This window comes from Belonocnema kinseyi, chromosome 8 (assembly GCF_010883055.1).
Source record: "Belonocnema kinseyi isolate 2016_QV_RU_SX_M_011 chromosome 8, B_treatae_v1, whole genome shotgun sequence".
Classification (NCBI taxonomy): Eukaryota; Metazoa; Arthropoda; class Insecta; order Hymenoptera; family Cynipidae; genus Belonocnema; species Belonocnema kinseyi.
The window spans coordinates 81092886-81113043 of record NC_046664.1 but is presented as its reverse complement, the minus strand read 5'-3'; the positions used below and the strand labels follow the sequence as shown (position 1 = coordinate 81113043).

The following is a 20158-nucleotide window of genomic DNA, read 5'->3' as shown; positions in this document are numbered from 1 at the left end:
GATAATTAAATTTTTATCCAAAAAAAGATAACATTTCAAATAAAAATATAATAGTTGAATTTTCCGAAAAAATCGGAGTTTCAGAAAAATAATTTCATTTTGGGTTAAAAAAATTCCATTTCATCTAAAGAAAAGACAAGTTTTCAACCAAACAGCTCATTTATTAACAAAAGAAATATATTTTTAAATAAATTATGAATATTTAACTGAATTTTTGACAGAAAAGATTAATTTTCTACCAAAAAAAAAATACAATTTTTCAACAAAATACATGAATTTTCAACGAAATAGTTGAATTTTGAACTTAAAAAAATTTATTTTCATCTTTACTGATGAATTTTATACACACAAAAAAATGAATTGGTTGAACTTTCAACCGAAAAATAAATAACTGTTACTAAAAATGACGAGTAGTCAACAAAACTTAATTAAGAAAATCAATTTTCAACCAAAAAAGACAAATATTCAATAATCGAGTGCATTTTTTACTCAATGAAATGAATTTTTATATAAAAATGATGAATCATCAATAAAAAAATAATTTTCAACAAAAGAGTATATGTTTTTTTAACCATAAATTAATATTGATATTTATATTATTATTTACATTAATTTACAAACGAAAATCAGAATTTTTAAATTATGATACTAACTTTCTGCGAAAAAAAATTATTTGCTACTTTAGAAAAACGTTTCTGTATCAAAAAAGCAGTTTTTTGTAGAACAAAATACGTGAATTTTCTACGAAATAAATGCTTTTTTTATTAGAAAGACAAATTTACACACAAGTTGTGAAATTTTCAACTAAAATAGTTGAATTTTCAACAACAACAAAATTAATTTTTACTACAAAAAAAAAAATTTCAACAAAAGAGTTTATTTATCAAACAAGAAAATTTATTTCTAAAATAAAATATGAATTTCCAGCTAAAATGATGAATCTTTAACTGGAATAGATTAATTTTAAACCTATCAAAAGATGAGTTTTCCACAAATTACATGAATTTACCCAAAAAATAGTTTTTAAACAAAAACATAAGTTTTCCACCAAAAATATAATAGCTGAATTTTCCGTTAAAAATTCAATTCGTCTCATTTTTCAACCAAAGAAAAGAATTTTCAACTAAAATTATGAATATTTAACTGAATTACTTGAATTTTTGAGAAAAAAATAATTTTCTACCAAAAAATACAATTTTTCAACAAAATACATGAATTTTCAACGAAATAGTTGAATTTTGAAGTTAAAAAAATCCATTTTTTACAGAAAATGGAATAGTTACATTTTTAGTAGAAAAAATTTATTTTCATCTTAACTGATGAATTTTCCACTAAAAGGATGAATCTTCAACTAGAATATTTGAATTTTCTATACAAAAAAACTAATTAGTTGAACTTTCAACTGAAAAATAAATAATTTTTACTAAAAATGATGAGTCGTCAACCAAAACTTAATTAAGAAAATCAATTGTCAACCAAAAAAGACAAATTTTCACTTAAAAAAGAAATTTTTTCAACCAAATATTGAATAATTGATTTTCTTTTTAGTCAAAAAATGAATGTTTAGCAAAAAAAAACTTCAGCTAAAACTATGGAATATTTAACTGTTATAGCATTTTCAGTCGGTAAAAAAAATTCCTTTTGATCTGAAGAAAAAATAATTTTTCAACCAAACAGCTCATTTTTCAAGCGAAGAAATAAATTTTCCACTAAAATTATGAATATTTAACTGTATTACTTGAATTATAAAAAAAAAAGATTAATTTTTTGTTAAAAACTGATCTTTTTTATTCGAAAATTCAATTCATACAGTTTTGGTTTACAGTTTCTCTTTTTTTTAAATATAAATTAATTTGTTTGTTGTAGAAAATTCAACTATTTCAGTTGAAGATTTATAATTTTATTTTAAAATTAATTTATTTTTCCGCCCTTTTGTTAATGGATGTTTAGAATGAACGTCACGATTAAAAATAAATGTTTGCGACCGGAAAAATTAAGAAAAAAAAAAACATTTTCAAAAAAAAAAAAAAAAATCTCTTCGTTTCTTAAAACCATACACCAAAAATGTGTCTCGTTTTCTCCAGGCCGAATTTTCGAAACTTTTTGCAATCTTGCAATCGAAGGAGGAAGTAAAATCAATCGGAGACATCAGTTTGAAGTTGAATGATGTGCCGGCAAAACCGGTTATTTCATTGCCCGAAAGTATTCAGCGAGCCTTTTCCGTACTTCATATGCATTTTATGAAAATGATACCGCCCCGTATTCCAAATATGCAGCAGCCACCGCCATTGATGCATCCAGTATTAGGTCAGCCGATGTTCATTCAAAATCCCCAACAAGCGTACGTGATGAATTCCGGATATCCGTATCCGAGAAATCGATTGCCTTATCCGCCACTGCCTCCACAACAACAGCAACAACAACAACAGCAACAGCCAGTCCCCGCTCAGCCAGGATTGGCTCCTTTCAATTTTCCACGACCTGGACCGCCTAGTCCAAACAACAATGGAAATGGGATTCTCAATAATAACAAAATAACGAGCTCAGTTTCCAGTACTATAGGTAAATTGCACAGGATTGATATTTTTGATTTTTTTACCAGTCTTTTTTCAGGTGAAAAAGTACAATTTTAGTCAAAATTTCAACTTGCACACCAAATACGGTTTTTATTACACTTTTCTAATCGACGATTCTTGCACGAAATGATCGAATTTTCAAACAAAAAAAAGACTAAACTTCAACCAGGAAGAGTTGCATTTTCAAATATAATTTCTAATTTTAAAAAATTATTATTTTACAAGACAGTTTAATTGTGAAGCAAGGAAGACGAATTTTCAACCAAAAAAATATGACTTTTCTGACAAATGAGGATTTTTAAAAAAAGTAGAATTTTTAACCAAGAGATGAATTTTTAGCCAAAAGGTGATATATTTTTTTTAGTAAATAGTTGAATTTTTCAACTAGAAAGACGATTTTTAAAGTAAAAGATTATTTTCAATTCAAAAAGTATCAATATTCGACAAAAAATATGACTTTTTAACAAAATAGTTGAATTCAGATTAATTCTGAAAAAAATATACTTTTTTTTATAAAAAGAACTAGCCATCAATCGAAATCGATTTTTTGAACCAAGATTTTAATTTCGAACAAAAAAAGGTGACTTTTTTTAAAACCTAGTTCAATTTTCAATAAAATAAATAAACTTTCAAACAATTTGTAGGATTTTGAACTAAACACCAAAAATATAATAGTAGACTTTTCAATAAAAATGATTAACTTTCAAATATAAAAGATGAATTTTCAACAACTAAAAAAAAAAGATTTTTTCACTAAAAGATAAATTTTCAAAAAAAATAATTTTCTACAAAAGTATAAATTTTCGACCAAAAACGATGTCTTTTTCCAAAAAAAAAATCGTTGAATTTTCACAAATGGTATGTTTTTAAATTAAAAGTGATTATTTATTAAACAAAAATACAATAAAAATCGAAATCCTTAAAATTTTTCAATTTTTGCAAATAACTTTTTAATTAATTGCTTAATATTCTTTAAAGTAACTAAAACCTATGGAAATATTTTTAAATCCTGTAAAACTAAACTTTAAAATCCCGTGAAGTCTGTAGTGATTCCTGAAAATCACTTGAACTCTTAGAAATCCTGTAAGACTTCTTAATAATCCCCAAACTCTTCCGATTCTTTTTTTTTTTTAAATCTCTTCAACTTCTTTACAAACATTTAAAATCTTTCAAAGTTTCTCGAAATTGACTTAAATTAATCAAATCTCTTAAAATCCTTTACATTTTCATAAATTCCTTTAAATCTCTAAAAATTCCTTAAAATCTTTAAACTTTTTCAAATTCATTAAAATCTTTTTTTTTAACTTTTCAAAAATTTCCTTGAAATTCTCTAAAACCTCTAAAACTCTCTTTCAATCTTGAAAAATAACTTGTAAATCCTTCAACCTTTTTGAATTAGTTTTAAATCCTTTAAAAAGAAACTTGAAGATTCCGCCAAGTCCCTAATAATTCCTTGAAATCACATGAATTCTTAGAAATCTTGTAAGATTTCTTGAAAATCCTTAAAGTCCTCCGAAATTTTTTAAACTCCCTACAACTTTTTTGAAATAGTTTAAAATATAGTAAAATTGACTAAAATTAATTCGAATAATTTAAATCCAAAATCCTTTAAATTTTCTTAGACTCCTTAAAATCTCTTGAATATCCTTAAATCAATCAGTTTCTTTAAAAACCTTGAAATGTCCTAAAATTTATTACATCTGTTTTAATAACTTTTCAATAACTCGCTTGACTTTCTTTAAAATCAGTAAAACTGTCGTCAATTCTTATAAAATCCCTTCAACTTCTTTGAAATCATTTTAAAAATTTCAAAATTGAATAAAATTAATTAAAATCTCTTAAAATCCTTAAATTGTTTAGACCCCTTAAAATCTCTTAAAAATCCTTTAATCATTGAATTTAAAAAAAATTGAAATCTCTTAAAATTTATTAAAATCTTTTTAAATAGCTTTAATATTAATCCTTTAAAACAAAATTTTAGCAAACAATATAATTTTTTGACCAAAAACGATTAATTTTTAACAAAAGACTTTAATTTTCAATAAAATAGTGAAATTTTTAACTAAATAATAGAATTTGTAACCAAAAAATAGAATTTTGAACCAACAAAATTATTCATTAAAAATTTCACTCCTTGGTTGAAAGTTGAACGAATTTTTTTAAATTTCATTTTTTTGTTCGTTGAAGATTCATAATTTTAGTTGAAAGTTCGGTTTTTTTTGCTAAAAACTTAAATTGAAAATTCGTTTTGTTGTAAACAAGTTTTTTTAAACTACAAATTCAAATATTTTGTTGAAAAAGTCAACAGATTAATTGTAACTTAACTTTTTTGTTATTATTTCATGTGCTTGTTTTTATAATTCAATTGTTTGATAGAGAATTAGACTTTTTGGCTGGAAAATTCAACAATTTGGTGTAAACTTAAACTGTTTCTGTAGAAAATTCGTTTTTGTTTTTATGGCAAATTTATTCTCAATGAAAATGTATCTACTCCATTTTTGATTAAAAATTCAAAATTCTGGTTAAAAAATTATGTTTTTTTTTTTTGTTGAAAATTCGTCTTTTTGGTAGAAAGTCACCTTTTTTTGGTTAAAAATGCAACTTCTTAGTTGAAAATTTCTCTACTTTGGTTGAGGATTAAACTATTTTGTTGAAAATTTAAAAGTTTTGTATAAAATTCAACTTTTTTTAATAGAAAATTCGTTTTTATCGTTGCTGTTTCAATTGAAAATTAATTTTTCTCAATAGAAATTCATCTGCTTAACTTTTCGGTTAAAAGTTGAACTTTTATGGTTTAAAAATGCAGATTATTCATCTGTTTTGTTTGAAAAATCAACAAATTGGTCACGGATTTAACTATGTTGTAAACGATTAAAAGGTTTTGTAAAAAAATAGTTTTTATTTTTATCGATGAAAAAAACTTCTGGGCATCTCTGTATCTATTCTATTTTTTGTTAAGAATTAATTTCTTTTACTGAAAAAAACTATCCTTTCTTTTGTAACTTTAAATTTTTTAGTTGAAAATTTATATATTTTATTGAAACTCTTTTTTGGTAGAAAATCCATCTTTTGAATTGAAAATTGTTGAAAATTATTTTTAGTTGAGAATCTATTTTATGAACTGAAGATTTAACTATTTAGTTTTTTTGTTGTTGTAGAAAGTTTATCTTTTTAGTGGAAAATTTATGTATTTAGTTGAAGATTCATAATTTTAGTTGTAAATTCACTTTCACTATTTCATTTCTTGTTGAAAATTTACCATCTTTGAAAAAATGTAATTTTTTTCGTTAAAAAATTATCTGTTTTACAGAAAATTTAACTATTCTATTTTTTGTTGAGAATTCATTTCTTTGACTAAAAAAAACTATTTAATTGAAATTTTTTATAGAAAATTCATCTTTTTGGTTAAAAATTCCACTATTTGGTCAAAAATTTATATTTTTGGTTAAAAATTCATCATTGTAATTAAAAATTAATTTCTTCTGTTTAAAATTGTTTTTTTTCTTTTGGTTTAAAATTAATTTTTTTTAGTTGAGGATTCATAATTTTAGTTGTAAATTCACTTCAACTATTTCATTTCTTGTTGAAAATTTACCTTCTTTGAAAAAATGTAATTTTTTTCGTTAAAAAATTATCTGTTTTATAAAAAATTTAACTATTCTATCTTTTGTCAAGAATTCATTTCTTTGACTGAAAAAAAAAACTAATTGAAATTATTTTTTATAAAAAAATTAATCGTTTGAGTTAAAAATTCCAATATTGTTTTAAACATTAATTTTTTTTAAACTGAAGATGTAACTATTTCATTTTTGCCTGAAAATTCGTATTTTTGGTTGAAAATTAATGAATTTGGCCATTGCATCGAGCAAAACTTTATTTATATCTTCGTAGGTTGAAAAATCAACTATTTGAAAATGCATTTCTAATGCTTATAAGTTAAAATATTTGGCGGTAAATAAATAATTTGTTTGAAAATTAATAGATTTTGACTTATAATTCAACTATTTGATTAAAAATTAATTTTCTTGTTGAAAATTCATCTTTTCGGTATTAAAAGTCCAATTATTTTCTCAAACAATCGACATTTTAGCTTAAAAACTCAAATATTCTGTTGGAAATTTATCTCTTGTAGAAAATTAACCTTTTTTGGTTTAAAATTTAATTATTTTTCTGGAAATCCGATTTTTTTTGTTAAGAATTCGATTTTTTACGGAAAATTAAACTATTGTATTTTTAGTTGAAATTTTATTTTTTTTTTAATGAAAATTCTACTATTTAATTGAAAATTGATATTTTCTATTTAAAAACCAATTTTTGTTGTTGTTGATAACTCATGTAATTTAGTAGAATTCACCTTTTTTTGTAGAAAACTAATTTCGTTGGTTGAAAATTCATCTTTTTGGCTAAAAGTTAATTTTTCAAACTGAAAAATTAACTGTTCCATTTTGGGTGGAAAATTGACCCTTTTCAGTTTAAAATTTAGCAGTTTGAATCAAAACTTGTCTTTTTAAATTGAAAATGCATATTATTGATTGAAAATTGATCTTCTTGGTTAAAAATTAGTTTTTTTCTTATTTAGAATTATTTTTTTTAACTGAAAATGTAACTGTTCGATTTTTTGTCAAATGTTTATTTTTTTTTTTTTGATAAAAATGTATTTTTCGTTAAAAAATTATCTGTTTTTAGAAAACTTAACTAATCTATTTTTTGTTAATCATTCATTGCTTTGACTGAAAAAAAACTATTTGATTGAATTTTTTTTATAGAAAATGTATCTTTTGGGTTGATAATTCCACTATTTGGTCAAAAAATCATCATTGTGATTGAAAATTAATTTCTTCGGTTGAAAAGTATTATTTTTTTAGTTAAAAATTAATTTTTTTAGTTGAAAATTCATCATTTTCGTTGTAAATTCACTTGAACTATTTCATTTCTTGTTGAAAAATTTACCGTCTTTGATAAATATGTAATTTTTCTCGTTAAAAAATTATCTGTTTTGTAGAAAATTTAACTGTTCTATTTTTTACTAAGAATTCATTTCTTGAACTGAAAAAAAAATATATTTCATTGGAATTTTTTTTGTTGATAAAAAATTCATCGTTTGGGTTTAAAATTCTAATATTGTGTTAAAAATTGATCATTTTAATTAAGAATTAATTTCTTCGGTTGAAAACTCGTTTCTTTTTAGTTGAAAATTAATTTGTTTCAAGTCTTTTTTTTTAACTTTATCTTTTTTGGTAGAAAATCCATCTTTTGGATTTAAAATTGAGTTATTTTGTTGAGAATCAAATTTTTCGTTTGAAAATTGTGTTTAATGAAAATTTAATTATTTTATTTTTGGTTGAAAATAAGTTTTTTAGATGAAAAAAAATTGAATTCAAAATATAATTTTTGGTTTTAAAATTCATCTATTTTGTTCCGTTACTTTTTTTGGTTTAAAATTAAACTAGTTCTGATTACTAAACTCTATTGTTAAAAATTAATTTTGTTTTTGGTTCGTAATTTTAATTGAAAATTAATCTCTTTAAAAAATATATTTGATCTTTTTTGGATGAAAATTCAAATATTTGATTGAAAATTAATAATTTTCATTTAACAATTAAACTGCATTTTAGAAAGTTCATGTAATAAAATGTAAATTTGCCTTTTTAAAATGACACTTCATTGTTTTTTTCGTTGAAAATTTACATATTATGTAAAAAATCGATTCAATTTTTTGTTGATAAATGAACTGTTTTAGTTGAAAATTCGTCTTTTTTGTCTGAACATTGATTTCTTTTCTACTTAAAACTTGATTAATTTAGTCTTGATTGACAATTTATTTTTTTTTCATTAAATTAATTTTGTTACAAATAACCTTTTCTAGTTCAAAATTTAACAATTTAGATGTAAATTTGTCTCTATAAAATTAAAAAATAAAACACAATGGAAATGGGAATCTTGGTTAAAAATTAGTTTTTTTTCTTATTTATAATTAATTTTTTGAACTGTGATTTAACTGTTTGATTTTTTTTCGAAAATCTATCTTTTTGTATAGAAATTTAATCTTCTTGGTTGAAAATTATACTATTTCGTTGGAAATTGACTTTAATTTGATCGAAAATTTTTTTTTCCCTGAATTATTGACGTTTTCAGATTTTAAAAATTGAATTTCTAAGAATATATACAATTGGAAAGAAAAAAAAAGTAAATTTTTAACTAAAAAAGAAAACATTTTATACAAATAATGAAATGCCAAATAATGAAATGAAATTTCAAGCCAACTATCTATTTAAAGTTTTAATTAAAAAAGGTCAATTTTCTGCTAAGAGAATACGAATTTTCAACAAAATTGTTAATTTTTCAACTATAAAAGTTCATTTTCAACCAAATTTTTCGCTCATAAATTTGAATAAAGTTGAATTTTCAGCCATAAATATGAATTTTCAATTAAAGTAATGAATCTTCAAACAAAAATATTACTTTTTAACAAAGTTGTATAACTTTTAAGCAATTTTTAAGATCAAAAATTATTTTTAATTAAAAACAAAAAAACAACTAATTTTCAATAAATAGTTAAATTTTCATCGAAAGAAATGAATTTGCAATTTAAAAAAAATTGAATCAAGAATGAAATAGTTCAATTGTCAAGCCAAATGATTAGTTTTTAAACAAGAAGATTATGTTTCTACTAGAAAGGCAAATTTTCAACTAAATATTTAAAGGTCTAAAATTAAAAAAGGTTAAGGTTAACTTTCTACTAAAAGGAAATGAATTTTCGACAATATAGTTCAATTTGCAACAATAAAAGTGAATTTTTAACTAAAAAAGAAAACATTTCCAACCAAAAATGGAATAGTTAAATTTTCTGTTAAAAAAATTAATTTTAAACCAAAAAAAACGAATTTTTCAAATAAAATAGTTAAATTTTTATCCATAGAGTTTCATTTTCAACTAAAGTAATGATTCTCCAACAAAAAAATTACTTTTTAACAAAGTAGTATAACTTTGAATGAATTTTCAACCAAAAAGATTAATTTTCAAACAAGATGATGAATTTTCTAACAAAAAGTCGAATATCCAACTGAAAAATTAATTTTTAACAAACAAAAAAAGCATTTTTAGAAAAGTAAGGCAATTTTTTTTAAGTATTTGATTTTTTAACCAAAGAAATGATTTTTTAAACCAAAATTTGCAAACAATACAAATAATTTTCTTAAAATAAGATCAATTTTTAAAAACATAGTTGAATTTTCAACTAAAAGGATAAATTTTCGAGAAAAGAAATAAGACTTCAAAAAAAATAGTTATATGTTTAACTCAAAAATTATTTTTCGACAAAAAAAAAACATTAATTGTTGAGTGCCAATATTAATTTTCAGCCAAGAGAGATGAATTTTCAATAAAATACCTTATTTTTTATTGAAATGTTTTATTTTTAAACTAAATGAGGCGAATTTAAAACAAAAATGTACAGTTCAATTTTCAGTTCATCAATTTTCAATGTAAAAAGCAACTTATTTTTACCAAATTGTTTATGAAAAAATAAATAAAAGACAAATTTTGAACAAAATAATTCAATTTTTAACCAAAAAGAAGAAAATTCAACTTATAAAATTTAAATAAAAAACAGTTAAATTAAAAAAAAAAACAGAAGAAAACCATTTTTCTCTAAAAACGTTGGTTTAAAAATGTTTAAATATGGTTGTTTTTAGTTTTCACTATATAAAAAGACAACGTTTGAAAACAGGTACTGCGAAATCTTCTTTTAGTCAACAATAAGGTTTAAATTTAATAAAAAAATAGCTTTTTTTACAAATTATTAAGAAAAGTTTATAGTTCAGTTGTAAAATAAATTTAAAAAGTGAGTCATTCATTTTAAAGAGAAAACAAAATTAATATTATTATTACCAACCAAATGGTTAAAGTTTTAACCAAAATGGGTAAATTTTAAAGAAAAATAAACTTTCAAGAAAAAATGGAATAGTTAAATTTTCAACTCAACAAATTAATTTTCAGCCAAAAAGCCGAATTTTCTTCTAAAAAAATATGCATTTTGAATAAAAAGTGGTATGATTACATTTTGAATTTGAAAAATTAATTTAAAAAAAGAAAAAAAGATTTAGTTATCATAATAATTACATTTTCAACGAAAGAAATGATTTTTCAAATAAAAAAGATATTTGCACATTTTTATTATTTTTTAAATATTGCATCAATATATTCACGTTCCCAACATTAAATATTTCTTTTTATAAATGTATTTTTATAGCTTCAATCAAAATTGATTTAATTTATTTGGTAATAAAAATTTTTAAAATAAGGAATTTTTTTTCTCTTTTTTTTTATTTTTGTCCAAAGGGAAAACGAATTTTTTCTTTTCGTTTTTATGGGAACAAAAAGGGAAAAAGATTGTTTTTTTTTTTTTAGATAGCAGAGGGAACATTTTATGGTGATTGTCCAAATTTGTTCGGTAGATTCTCGATTTTATTTCCAGGAATTTTTTACATAACTTGATTTAAATTTCTTAAATTTTAATATAGTTTCTCTCTTTTTTTTGTAATAGAAATATTCGAAATTACTATGAAAATCTCTAGAAATCGCTTAAAATCTGCTAGAATTTGGGTTGCTGAATCCAATTTTCTTTGCAGTAAAAATCGTCGATGACGCGGAAACGAAAGAACAAGAGGAATCAGTACAGGGTTCTTCAGAAAATTTGAATGTCAGTTTGGATGAGGTATTGATAGAAGAGAAAGAAAAACTCAGCGAAATTTCGAGCATTGGCGGAAGTACGACGTCCCTTTCAGCAAAATCGGAATCGGCCGCAACTCCGCCACTGTAAGTTACATATTTTTCTCGATCTCAAATCTAAAAACATTTAAATCTATTGATTTAGGATTGAAAAAAACGTAGTTTCTATCTTTATTAATAATAATTAAATTATTATAATTTTTAATTCAAATTATTTTAATTTCGCATGAACCTAGATGATTAATAATATTAATACAAACACAATGTTCGTTCTGAATACATTTTTAAATACTTTTTAGTTCAGTTTTCGAATAAAAAAGAACAATTTTGATCCTAAAGTATTTATTTTTAATTTAAGTAATTATGAATTTTCAACCGAAAATTTGAATTTTTAACATAATAGTTCGTTCAATTCGGACCGGGAAACCCGGGACATGACAGTGAATTTATTTTTTGACCGGGAATTTTACCAAATTTGTAAAATAAAAATTTTCTCCAACTTTGATTTCAACCGTTTTTTAGAATAATTTTTCAAATTGTGATTTTTATCAATTATATCATTTAGTTTAGAATGCTTAATTCGAAAATCTTTCACTCAAAAAATTTTTCATTTTAGATTTTTAATTTTTAAGCATAAATTTTAATTTAAAAAATTTTAAAATGCAGTTTTAAAGTTTAAAAAAAAATTAAACAATAGAAGTTTTTAAAGTTGAAGATTTTTTAAATAAAAAACAGGGTGATCGGGAAACCGGGAATTTTAAGAATTTTCAGAAGAAAAATCTGCTCAAGTTCGATTTTAACAGTTTTTCAAAATAATTAAAGTTCAGTTTTGAAGATTTAAACAAGTAAAAACTAAAAGCATTTGAAGTTGATATTATAAAAATAAAAACATTTTAATTTTATCAACTGTAAATATAAATAAATAAATTATTTCGAAAATGGATCTGTACAATCTGAATTTAGAAATTTGAACAATAATTAATTTGACCGAACAATTCTAGATCCGTTCAAAATTTTAGAATTTCCAGATTGTAACTGTTTCAATTCGAAATTCTGGATAAGAATTGAAATTAATATATAATTTATACGGATAATTTTATTTTTTAATCAATAAATTTATTAATATAATATTTCTATTAATTTTTTTGGACATTAAAAAATGTAAACGTGCGTTTTCAGAACTTTTAAATATATTTTAAAATTGATCGAAATTTTATACAATTTTTGAAAATCCTGCAAATTAAAAGAAAATCCTTAAAATCTTCCATAATTTTTCAAAGTGAAAAATCATTTTCAATTTTCCTAAGAATCTTAAGAGCATTTTTTATTCATTGAAGTTTTTTAAAATTCTAAATTTTTGTTTGAAATCTGCAAAAATCTAAATTTTATTTTAAATTCGGCTGTAAGTATTTCAAATTACTTCAAATTCTAAATTTAATTCGAATCTTTTTAAAACTTCTAAAATATCTCTTAAAATTACTCTAATATTTTTACAAATAATATGTCTTCTTTATTTATTTATAAATTCATATTTAATTTTTTTTTAATTTGAAGGATTTTCTAAAAGTTATAGAAAAAATTTAATTCATTTTTAAATATATTTAAAAGTTCCGAAAAAAATGCCACAAATATTTTGAATTTGGAAAAATTTTAAATCACTTCTAGATTTCTCAAGATTTTGAAATAAAATTTTAAAACTTTTGAATGATGCCTAGACTATTTAAATAAAAATAATTTAACTTCTAATTTAAGAACTGTTAATTAAAAAAAATTATTTTTCAATTTTTAATGTGCCTGGCTTAAAATTACTTAAAATAATATAATTTTGACAATTTTGTAAGTCCATTGCTTGATTCTTTAATTTAGACTGTTGAAGATATTAACGTGGATTTAGATTTTTGGAACTTAATTCAAATCTTTGAACTCTTTTAATTATAAAAGTTCTAAATTTTGCAGTTTATTTGCATTTCATTTAACGTTGTTTAATTAAAAGGTTGTTTTTTTTCATTCAAAAAATGATTTTTTTTTACAAAAAATAGAAGAATTTATTTTGTAGTTAAAACGATCTATTTTCAGAATATAAATAATAAATTCTTAACAAAAGAATTCAATTATATACCCAAAACATGAAGAAATTAATTTTTAATCGCAATGATGAATTTTCAAAAAAAAATATAAATTTTTACCCAATTAGTAGAATTTTCAACCCAAAAGATGAATTTTCTATTTAAAAAACGAGTTTTTTACTAAATATTTTTTTTTTACTGAAGAAATCAATTCTAAATAAAATAATTCAATTTTATATCCAAAAAATGAATTTACAATGAAAAACGATACAGTTTCAATAAAATATATAAATTTTCTACTGAAAAAGATTACATTACAAACCAAAATTAGAACAGTTCAATTTGCATTTATAAAAGTAAATTTTAAACGCACAAAAATACGAGTTTTCAGCCAAATTAATTAATTTTCAACTAAAAATATAAATTTTCAACTAAAAAAAACGAATTCTCGGCCAAAAAAATTAATTTTTAATCACAGTGATGAATTTCTAAACAAAAATATAAATTTTTACTCAATTAATAGAATTTTCAACCCAAAAGATGAATTTTCTATTAAAAAAACAAATGAGTTTTTAACTAAATATTTTGTTTTTTAACTGAAGAAATTAATTCTTAAGAAAATAATCATTCATTTTTATACCCAAAAAATGAATTTTTAACGAAAAACTATACAGTTTCAACAAAATATATAAGTTTTCAACTGAAAAAGATAAATTTACGAACCAAAAGTGAGATATTTCAATTTGCAGTTATAAAAGTAAGTTTTAAACATACGAAAAAACGAATTTTCAGCCGAATTAATACATTTTAAACTAAAACGAATTTTTAGCCAAATAAAATTATTTTTAATCATGGTGATGAATTTTAAACAAAAAATATGAATTTTTGACCAAATAGTGGTGTTTTGAACACAAAAGATGAATTTTCTATAAAATAAAAACACGATTTAAACATTTTTTTTCAACCAAAGAAACGAATTCTTTAAAAAAATGTTTAAAAAAAAAAATTTTCTCTTGAAACCTTTCGTAATTTTAATTCAGTTTTCTTTTTTCAAATTCTTCAACAATCTACATTTATAAAAAAATGGAATTTTTCACAAGTTTTAGTTTTTTTTTTAATTTGGTAATTCTGATTCAATTTTCTTTTAGAATCCCTTTTTTTAAAAAAAAGAAAAGAAACCCCTTGCAATTTTACCATGAATCTGCAGATAATTTTATTGTTCTTTTAAAATCTTTAAAAAATCTTAAAAGTCTTCTAATTTTCTATTCGAAATCTTAAAAAATGTATGTAATTCCAAGATTAAAAATAGAAAATTATAAAATTATAATTATAAAAATGAAATGGAAAAAAATGGTTTCGGTTTTATTTTAAAAGAATAATTTTAAGTTTGAAAGATTTTAAAATGTGGGTTAAAAGAATATGGAAGATTTTAAGAACATTTTTCTTAATTTTGGAAGATTTACACATTTTTTAGGTAAACTTAATTTTGCCAGGGTGTGAAAAAAAGTTCTTAAAATTCATGGGAAATTTTTCAATGATTGTTTTGTAAGGAATTTAAAAAAAAAATCGAGAAAAAAATTACAAAACATGTTTAATTATTTCCTAAAATTTTAAAAAAGTTTTTGAAAGATTTTAAAGCAAAATTTTCCAATTTAGCCGTATTACATAATTTTAAAAAAAATTTGAGATAAGTTTAAGAGATATTCAAAAGTTTTGAAACGATTCAAAAATAATTAAAACTTATCAAGATTTTTGTAAAGTTTCACGCAAACGAAAGACATTTTTTTCAGATTCCTAGGAAAAATTAAAATATTTTTTTATTTCGAAAAATAAATTTGCTGAAATTATTTAAAAAGATTTTAGAAGATTTCAAAAATAGATTGAAAAAAAAAGATTTTCCTCATATTCGTGTGAAAATTATAAATAATTTTTTATTTTGACAAATGAACTTTAAGAGAGAATTGAAAAATGTTTTTAAACATAACAAACGATTTTATGAAGTAGAATTGAAAATGGTTTCGAAAGTTTTCAAGAGAACAATTTTTTTTAAATTGCTGGGAAAATTTAGAAGATTATAAAGTAATTTTTTTTAAATTTGGAATCATTTGTGAAAATGTTGAAAAAAATTCGTGTCAGTTAAAAATATTTTCAAGATCTTTAAAAAATAAATCCCAAAATGTAGTAGTTTTCATGTTAGTTTTTAAAAAATTTTTAATTTATATTAAAAAACCAATTTTAAATTCTAGAAATATCTATAATTATTATTTATTTTCAGAAATGGCTTGCAACTTAAGAAACCGAAATATGGCATTGATAGAGTAATGCAGAAATTGCGTACTGAATTCCTTGGTGTTCCAGAGTACGTATACTTATTCGATTTTTACTTGGATAATAATAATTTAGTTATATTTAACGCAATACTTAAAATTCTTTCCTCTCTTTTCAAGAAACTTTCCTTTTTTCACTTTAATTTCTGATTTTTCTCCACCATCAATTTTGCATATTAAAATTTCTAAATAAATAATTGTAATTCATCTTAATATGGATTGATAAATGTTTCTAAACATTATTAATAGAAGAGAAAATTTAAATTGGAAATGTGAATTGTAAAATAATTTAATAATAGAAAATATTTATGAAAGATTTGAGATTGAATCTTTTGAAAAATTTCTCGGTAAAATTTTTAATGGTTTAGGTTTTATTTTTAAAAAATAGTTTCAAGTTTAGAAGATTTAAAAATGTGTAGAAAAAGAGTATCGAACATTTTTGAAACAATTTTTTTTTCAGGATATAGAATTTTGTTCGGTAAAATAAATTTTACGGGGCGTTAAGAGAATGAAAAAAAGTTGATGGGAAAATTTTAAATGATTAGTTTGTGATTACTTCCAAGAGAAAATTGAAGAAAGGTCACAAAACATTTTTTATTATTTCCTAAAATTTTCAAAAAAGTGTGTAATTGTTTATATTAATTTATATTAAGGTTTATGTTTGTTTAAAAAATGTACTTTCAAATTTGAGTAAGTTTAAGAGATATTTATTAATTTTGAAGCAATTCAAGAATAATTAAAACTTGTAAAGATTATTTAAATTTTTTAAGGTTTCACGAAAATAAAAAATTTAAATTTTAGGTTTCTAGGAAAAATTATTATCATTTTTTATTTCGGAAAGGTAATTTTAAGAGATTATTTTACAACATTTTAGAGCATTTTAAAAGATTTCGACAATTTTAAACAAAGAATCTGAAAGATTTTAAAGGCAATTTTTTATAGGTAATTTGTAATGATTTTTTTTATTGAACTTTAAGAGTAAATTAATAAAGGATTTTAAAGATGTCAAACTATTTCCGAAAATTGTTGAAAAAGAGGTCAATTCGGTAACAAACAAAAAAATTAAAAATATTTTTTTAAATCGAGTCAATTCAAGAAATATTTTATAAACTTTAAAAGAATTTCGAAAGGTTTTCAAGGGAATACATTTTTTTTTAATGCTTGGGAAAATCAAGAAAATTATAAAGCAATTTTTAAACATTTTTTATGATTTTCAGAAATTTAATACGTTTTAAATATCGAAAAAATATTGAAAAACTTTCAATTCATATAAATTTAAAAATCAGCTGATAATACTTATTAAAAAGTCGACTATTATATTTTTGGTTCAGAATTCGTCCCTTTTGGTTAAAAAAAATTCTACTATTTGATGAAAAAATCAATTTTTTTTGTTAAAAAGTAATCCTTTTGTCAAAAGATCTTTTTTTTGTCAAAAAGTCGTCTGTTTTGTTGAAACTTCTTTTTTTAAATCAAAAAATCGTCCTTTTGGATTGAAATTTTTTATTTTTTCAAAATAAAGTCCCCTTTCTTTATCAACAATACATTCTTTTGTTGAAAATTCAAGTGCCTTCTGAAAAATTCGTCTTTTAAACGCGAAAAATTTTCAAATTTACTTTTTGGTTGACAGTTTAATTATTTTTCTGCCTTTTTTTGTTTAGAAATTTAACTATAAGTTATTTGTTTGAAAATTTAACTTTAATATTCGCTCTTTTCTTTCAAATTTCAACCATTTTATTAAAAATTCGTCGTTGTAGATTTAAAATTGTACTATTTGGTTAAAAATTCAACTATTTTGTTGTACATTAAATTATTTTGTTATAAGTCATATTTTTTATCAAAAATTCAACTTCTTTATTGAACATTGGTTTTTTGTAATACAAAATGCATCCTTTTAAATTAAAAATTCACCTTTTCGAATTGAAAATTCCCATTTTCTTCTTTAAAAAATTCGCCTTTTTGGCTTCAAAATTCATTCATTTGTTTAAAAAGTTGACTATTTTGTTGAAAATTTGTCTCCTTTTTAAAACCATTTTCGGTTGAAATATAAGCAATTATATGTTTTGTTGAGTATTAATCTTTTTTGCTTAAAATTTCAAATATTTGCTTAAAACTTCAACTTTTTGCTGAAGATTCATCTCTTTGGCTGAAAACTTAAATATTTTTTGTTAGACATTTTTTTTGTTGTGAAAATTAATTTTTTTTAAATTAAAATTTTGACTGTTTATATAGTTCAAAATTCTTTTTTGGTTGAATTTAACTTTTTTTATTTAAAATAAAAAAATGTGTTTTTTTGGTTGAGGATTTTCTTGTCCTGGATAAAAATTTAATAATTTGGTTAAGCATTCTTTTTTTTTTAGTTAAAAATACGATTGCTTTTATTCAAAGTTTAATGTATTTTATTTAAAATTGAACTATTTGGTTGAAAATTATATATTTGTTTTCAAAATTACATATTTAAAAAAGAAATTAAGTATTTTGTTCAAAATTAGCTTCTTTTATTTAAATTTATATATTTAAGTATAAATTCAATCTTTTTTGATTAAAAACATAACTGTTTTATAATTAAAATATCAACTACTGATTATATTTTGCATGAAAATTTCTTAATCTGGATTGAAAATTATTATTTTTTTGTTGTTAAAAAAAATTGGTCTTGGTTGAGAAGAAATTTTTGGGTTAAAAATAAAACTATTTGATGAAAAGTGCAACTTTTTTTTCTTGAAGTTAAATCTTTTTTTGTTGAAAATTTGAATTATTTCGCTAAAAATTATATGTTTAAAAAACAGATTAATTATTTAACTATTTTATTGAAAATTCACCGTTTTTGGTGGGACTCCTCGATTTTTATTAAAAATTAAAATCTTTTTTGATTGAAAGATCAACTATTATATTTTTCGTTGAGAATTTATTTTTCTGGATTGAAAATATTTCTTTTTTTGGTATGAAATACATTTTTCTTGTTTGAAAAGAAATTTTTGGGTGAAAAAGTAAAGTACTTTGTAAAAAAAAGCAACTTTTTTTTTTTAAAGTTTCATATTTTTATTTAAATGTTGAATTATTTGGTTGAAAATCTTATATTTTAAAAAGAAATTAATTATTTGGTTGAAACTAACGTCTTTTTAAATTCATCCCTTTTAGTATAAATTTTTACTTTTTTGATAAAAATGGAACTGTTTAACGAAAATTAATCTATTTTTCTGGATTGAAAGTTTTTTTTTTCATCTTTCTTGATCGAAAATGAATTTTTTTGTTGAAAATGTTACTTTTTCTATTTGAAAAGTATTTGGGTAAAACTTATATATATTTTTAAATTTAATTATTTGTTTGAAAGTTAAGTTTTTTTAAATTCTTCTCTTTTTGTAGAAATTTCAACTTTTTTTTTATAAATGCAAATGTTTGACGAAAAATTAATCTGTTTTTGTTCGACTGTTTTTCATCAGAAATAAAAATCATTTTTGGTTAAATTATCAACTATGATCTATGTTTTTCGTTTATTCATTCGTCTGGATTGAAAATTATTCTTTTTTGGTAGAAAATTAATTTTTCTACATTGAAAAGAAATTTTTCTGGGTGAAAATTCAACTGTTCAGTTGAAAATTTTGTATATATATTTTTTAATTTAATTTTTTTATTGCAAATTAAGTTTTGTTGAAAAATCGTTTTTTCGGTTTTCAAAGTAAACAGTTTTCTACAAAATTCGAATTTTTAGCTTCAAAACTTAAATTTTTTGTTGAAAATTATTTCTTTTTAAAGAAAACCTTTTTTGATTCAACACTCGACAATTTTGTTGAAAATTATATACTTGCTTTTAAATTTAATGATTTGATTAAAAATCAAGTTTAAAAAAAAATCATCTCTTTGGGCAGAAATTTCATCTGTTTTCGTTAAAAGTACAATTTGGTTGGAAATTCGTCATTTTTGGTTAAATTCCTGTTTTAAAAAATTAAAAATTACAATCTTTTGTTGTTAAAATACGAAATATATTTTTCATTGAGAATTCATAAATTTGGGTTGAAATTATCTTTTTTTTTGTAGAAAAGTAATTTTTCGTGATTGAAAATGAATGTTTGGTTTTAGAATTAATCTATTTTGAGCAAAATTCAACTGTTTTTGTTTGAAGTTCAGTATTTTTTGTTTATAAGTTGAGTTATTTTGTTAAAAAATGTATATTTAACAAAAAAAATGTTTAGTTGAAACTTATACTTTTTTAGATTCTTCTCTTTTGGAATCAATTTATATTTTTCTGCTAAAAAAGTGGCACTTTTTGACGAAAATTAATCTTATCAAAAATTAAAACCTTTTTTGTTTGAAATATCAACTAATATATTTTTGTTGAGAATTCTTTTTTGGTGCAAAAGATATTTTTCTTGGTTAAAAAGGAATTTTTGGGTGAGAAATTAAACTATTTATTAAAAAATGCAATTATTTTTGTTTAAAGTTTTAATCCTATTTTGTTAAA

At 21.4% G+C, this 20158-nt stretch overlaps 1 protein-coding gene across 3 annotated transcripts in view; it reads left to right on the top strand.

The window, feature by feature from the left end:
* LOC117178314 overlaps window positions 1–20158 on the top strand; it is a 131610-nt gene that overhangs the window by 99694 nt on the left and 11758 nt on the right. For all 3 annotated transcript variants that reach the window (XM_033369695.1, XM_033369694.1, XM_033369696.1), the window contains exons 20-22: window positions 2085–2562; window positions 11207–11393; window positions 15648–15731. In XM_033369695.1, coding sequence (XP_033225586.1) covers window positions 2085–2562; window positions 11207–11393; window positions 15648–15731 — 749 coding nt within the window. The remainder of the gene's footprint in view (window positions 1–2084; window positions 2563–11206; window positions 11394–15647; window positions 15732–20158) is intronic.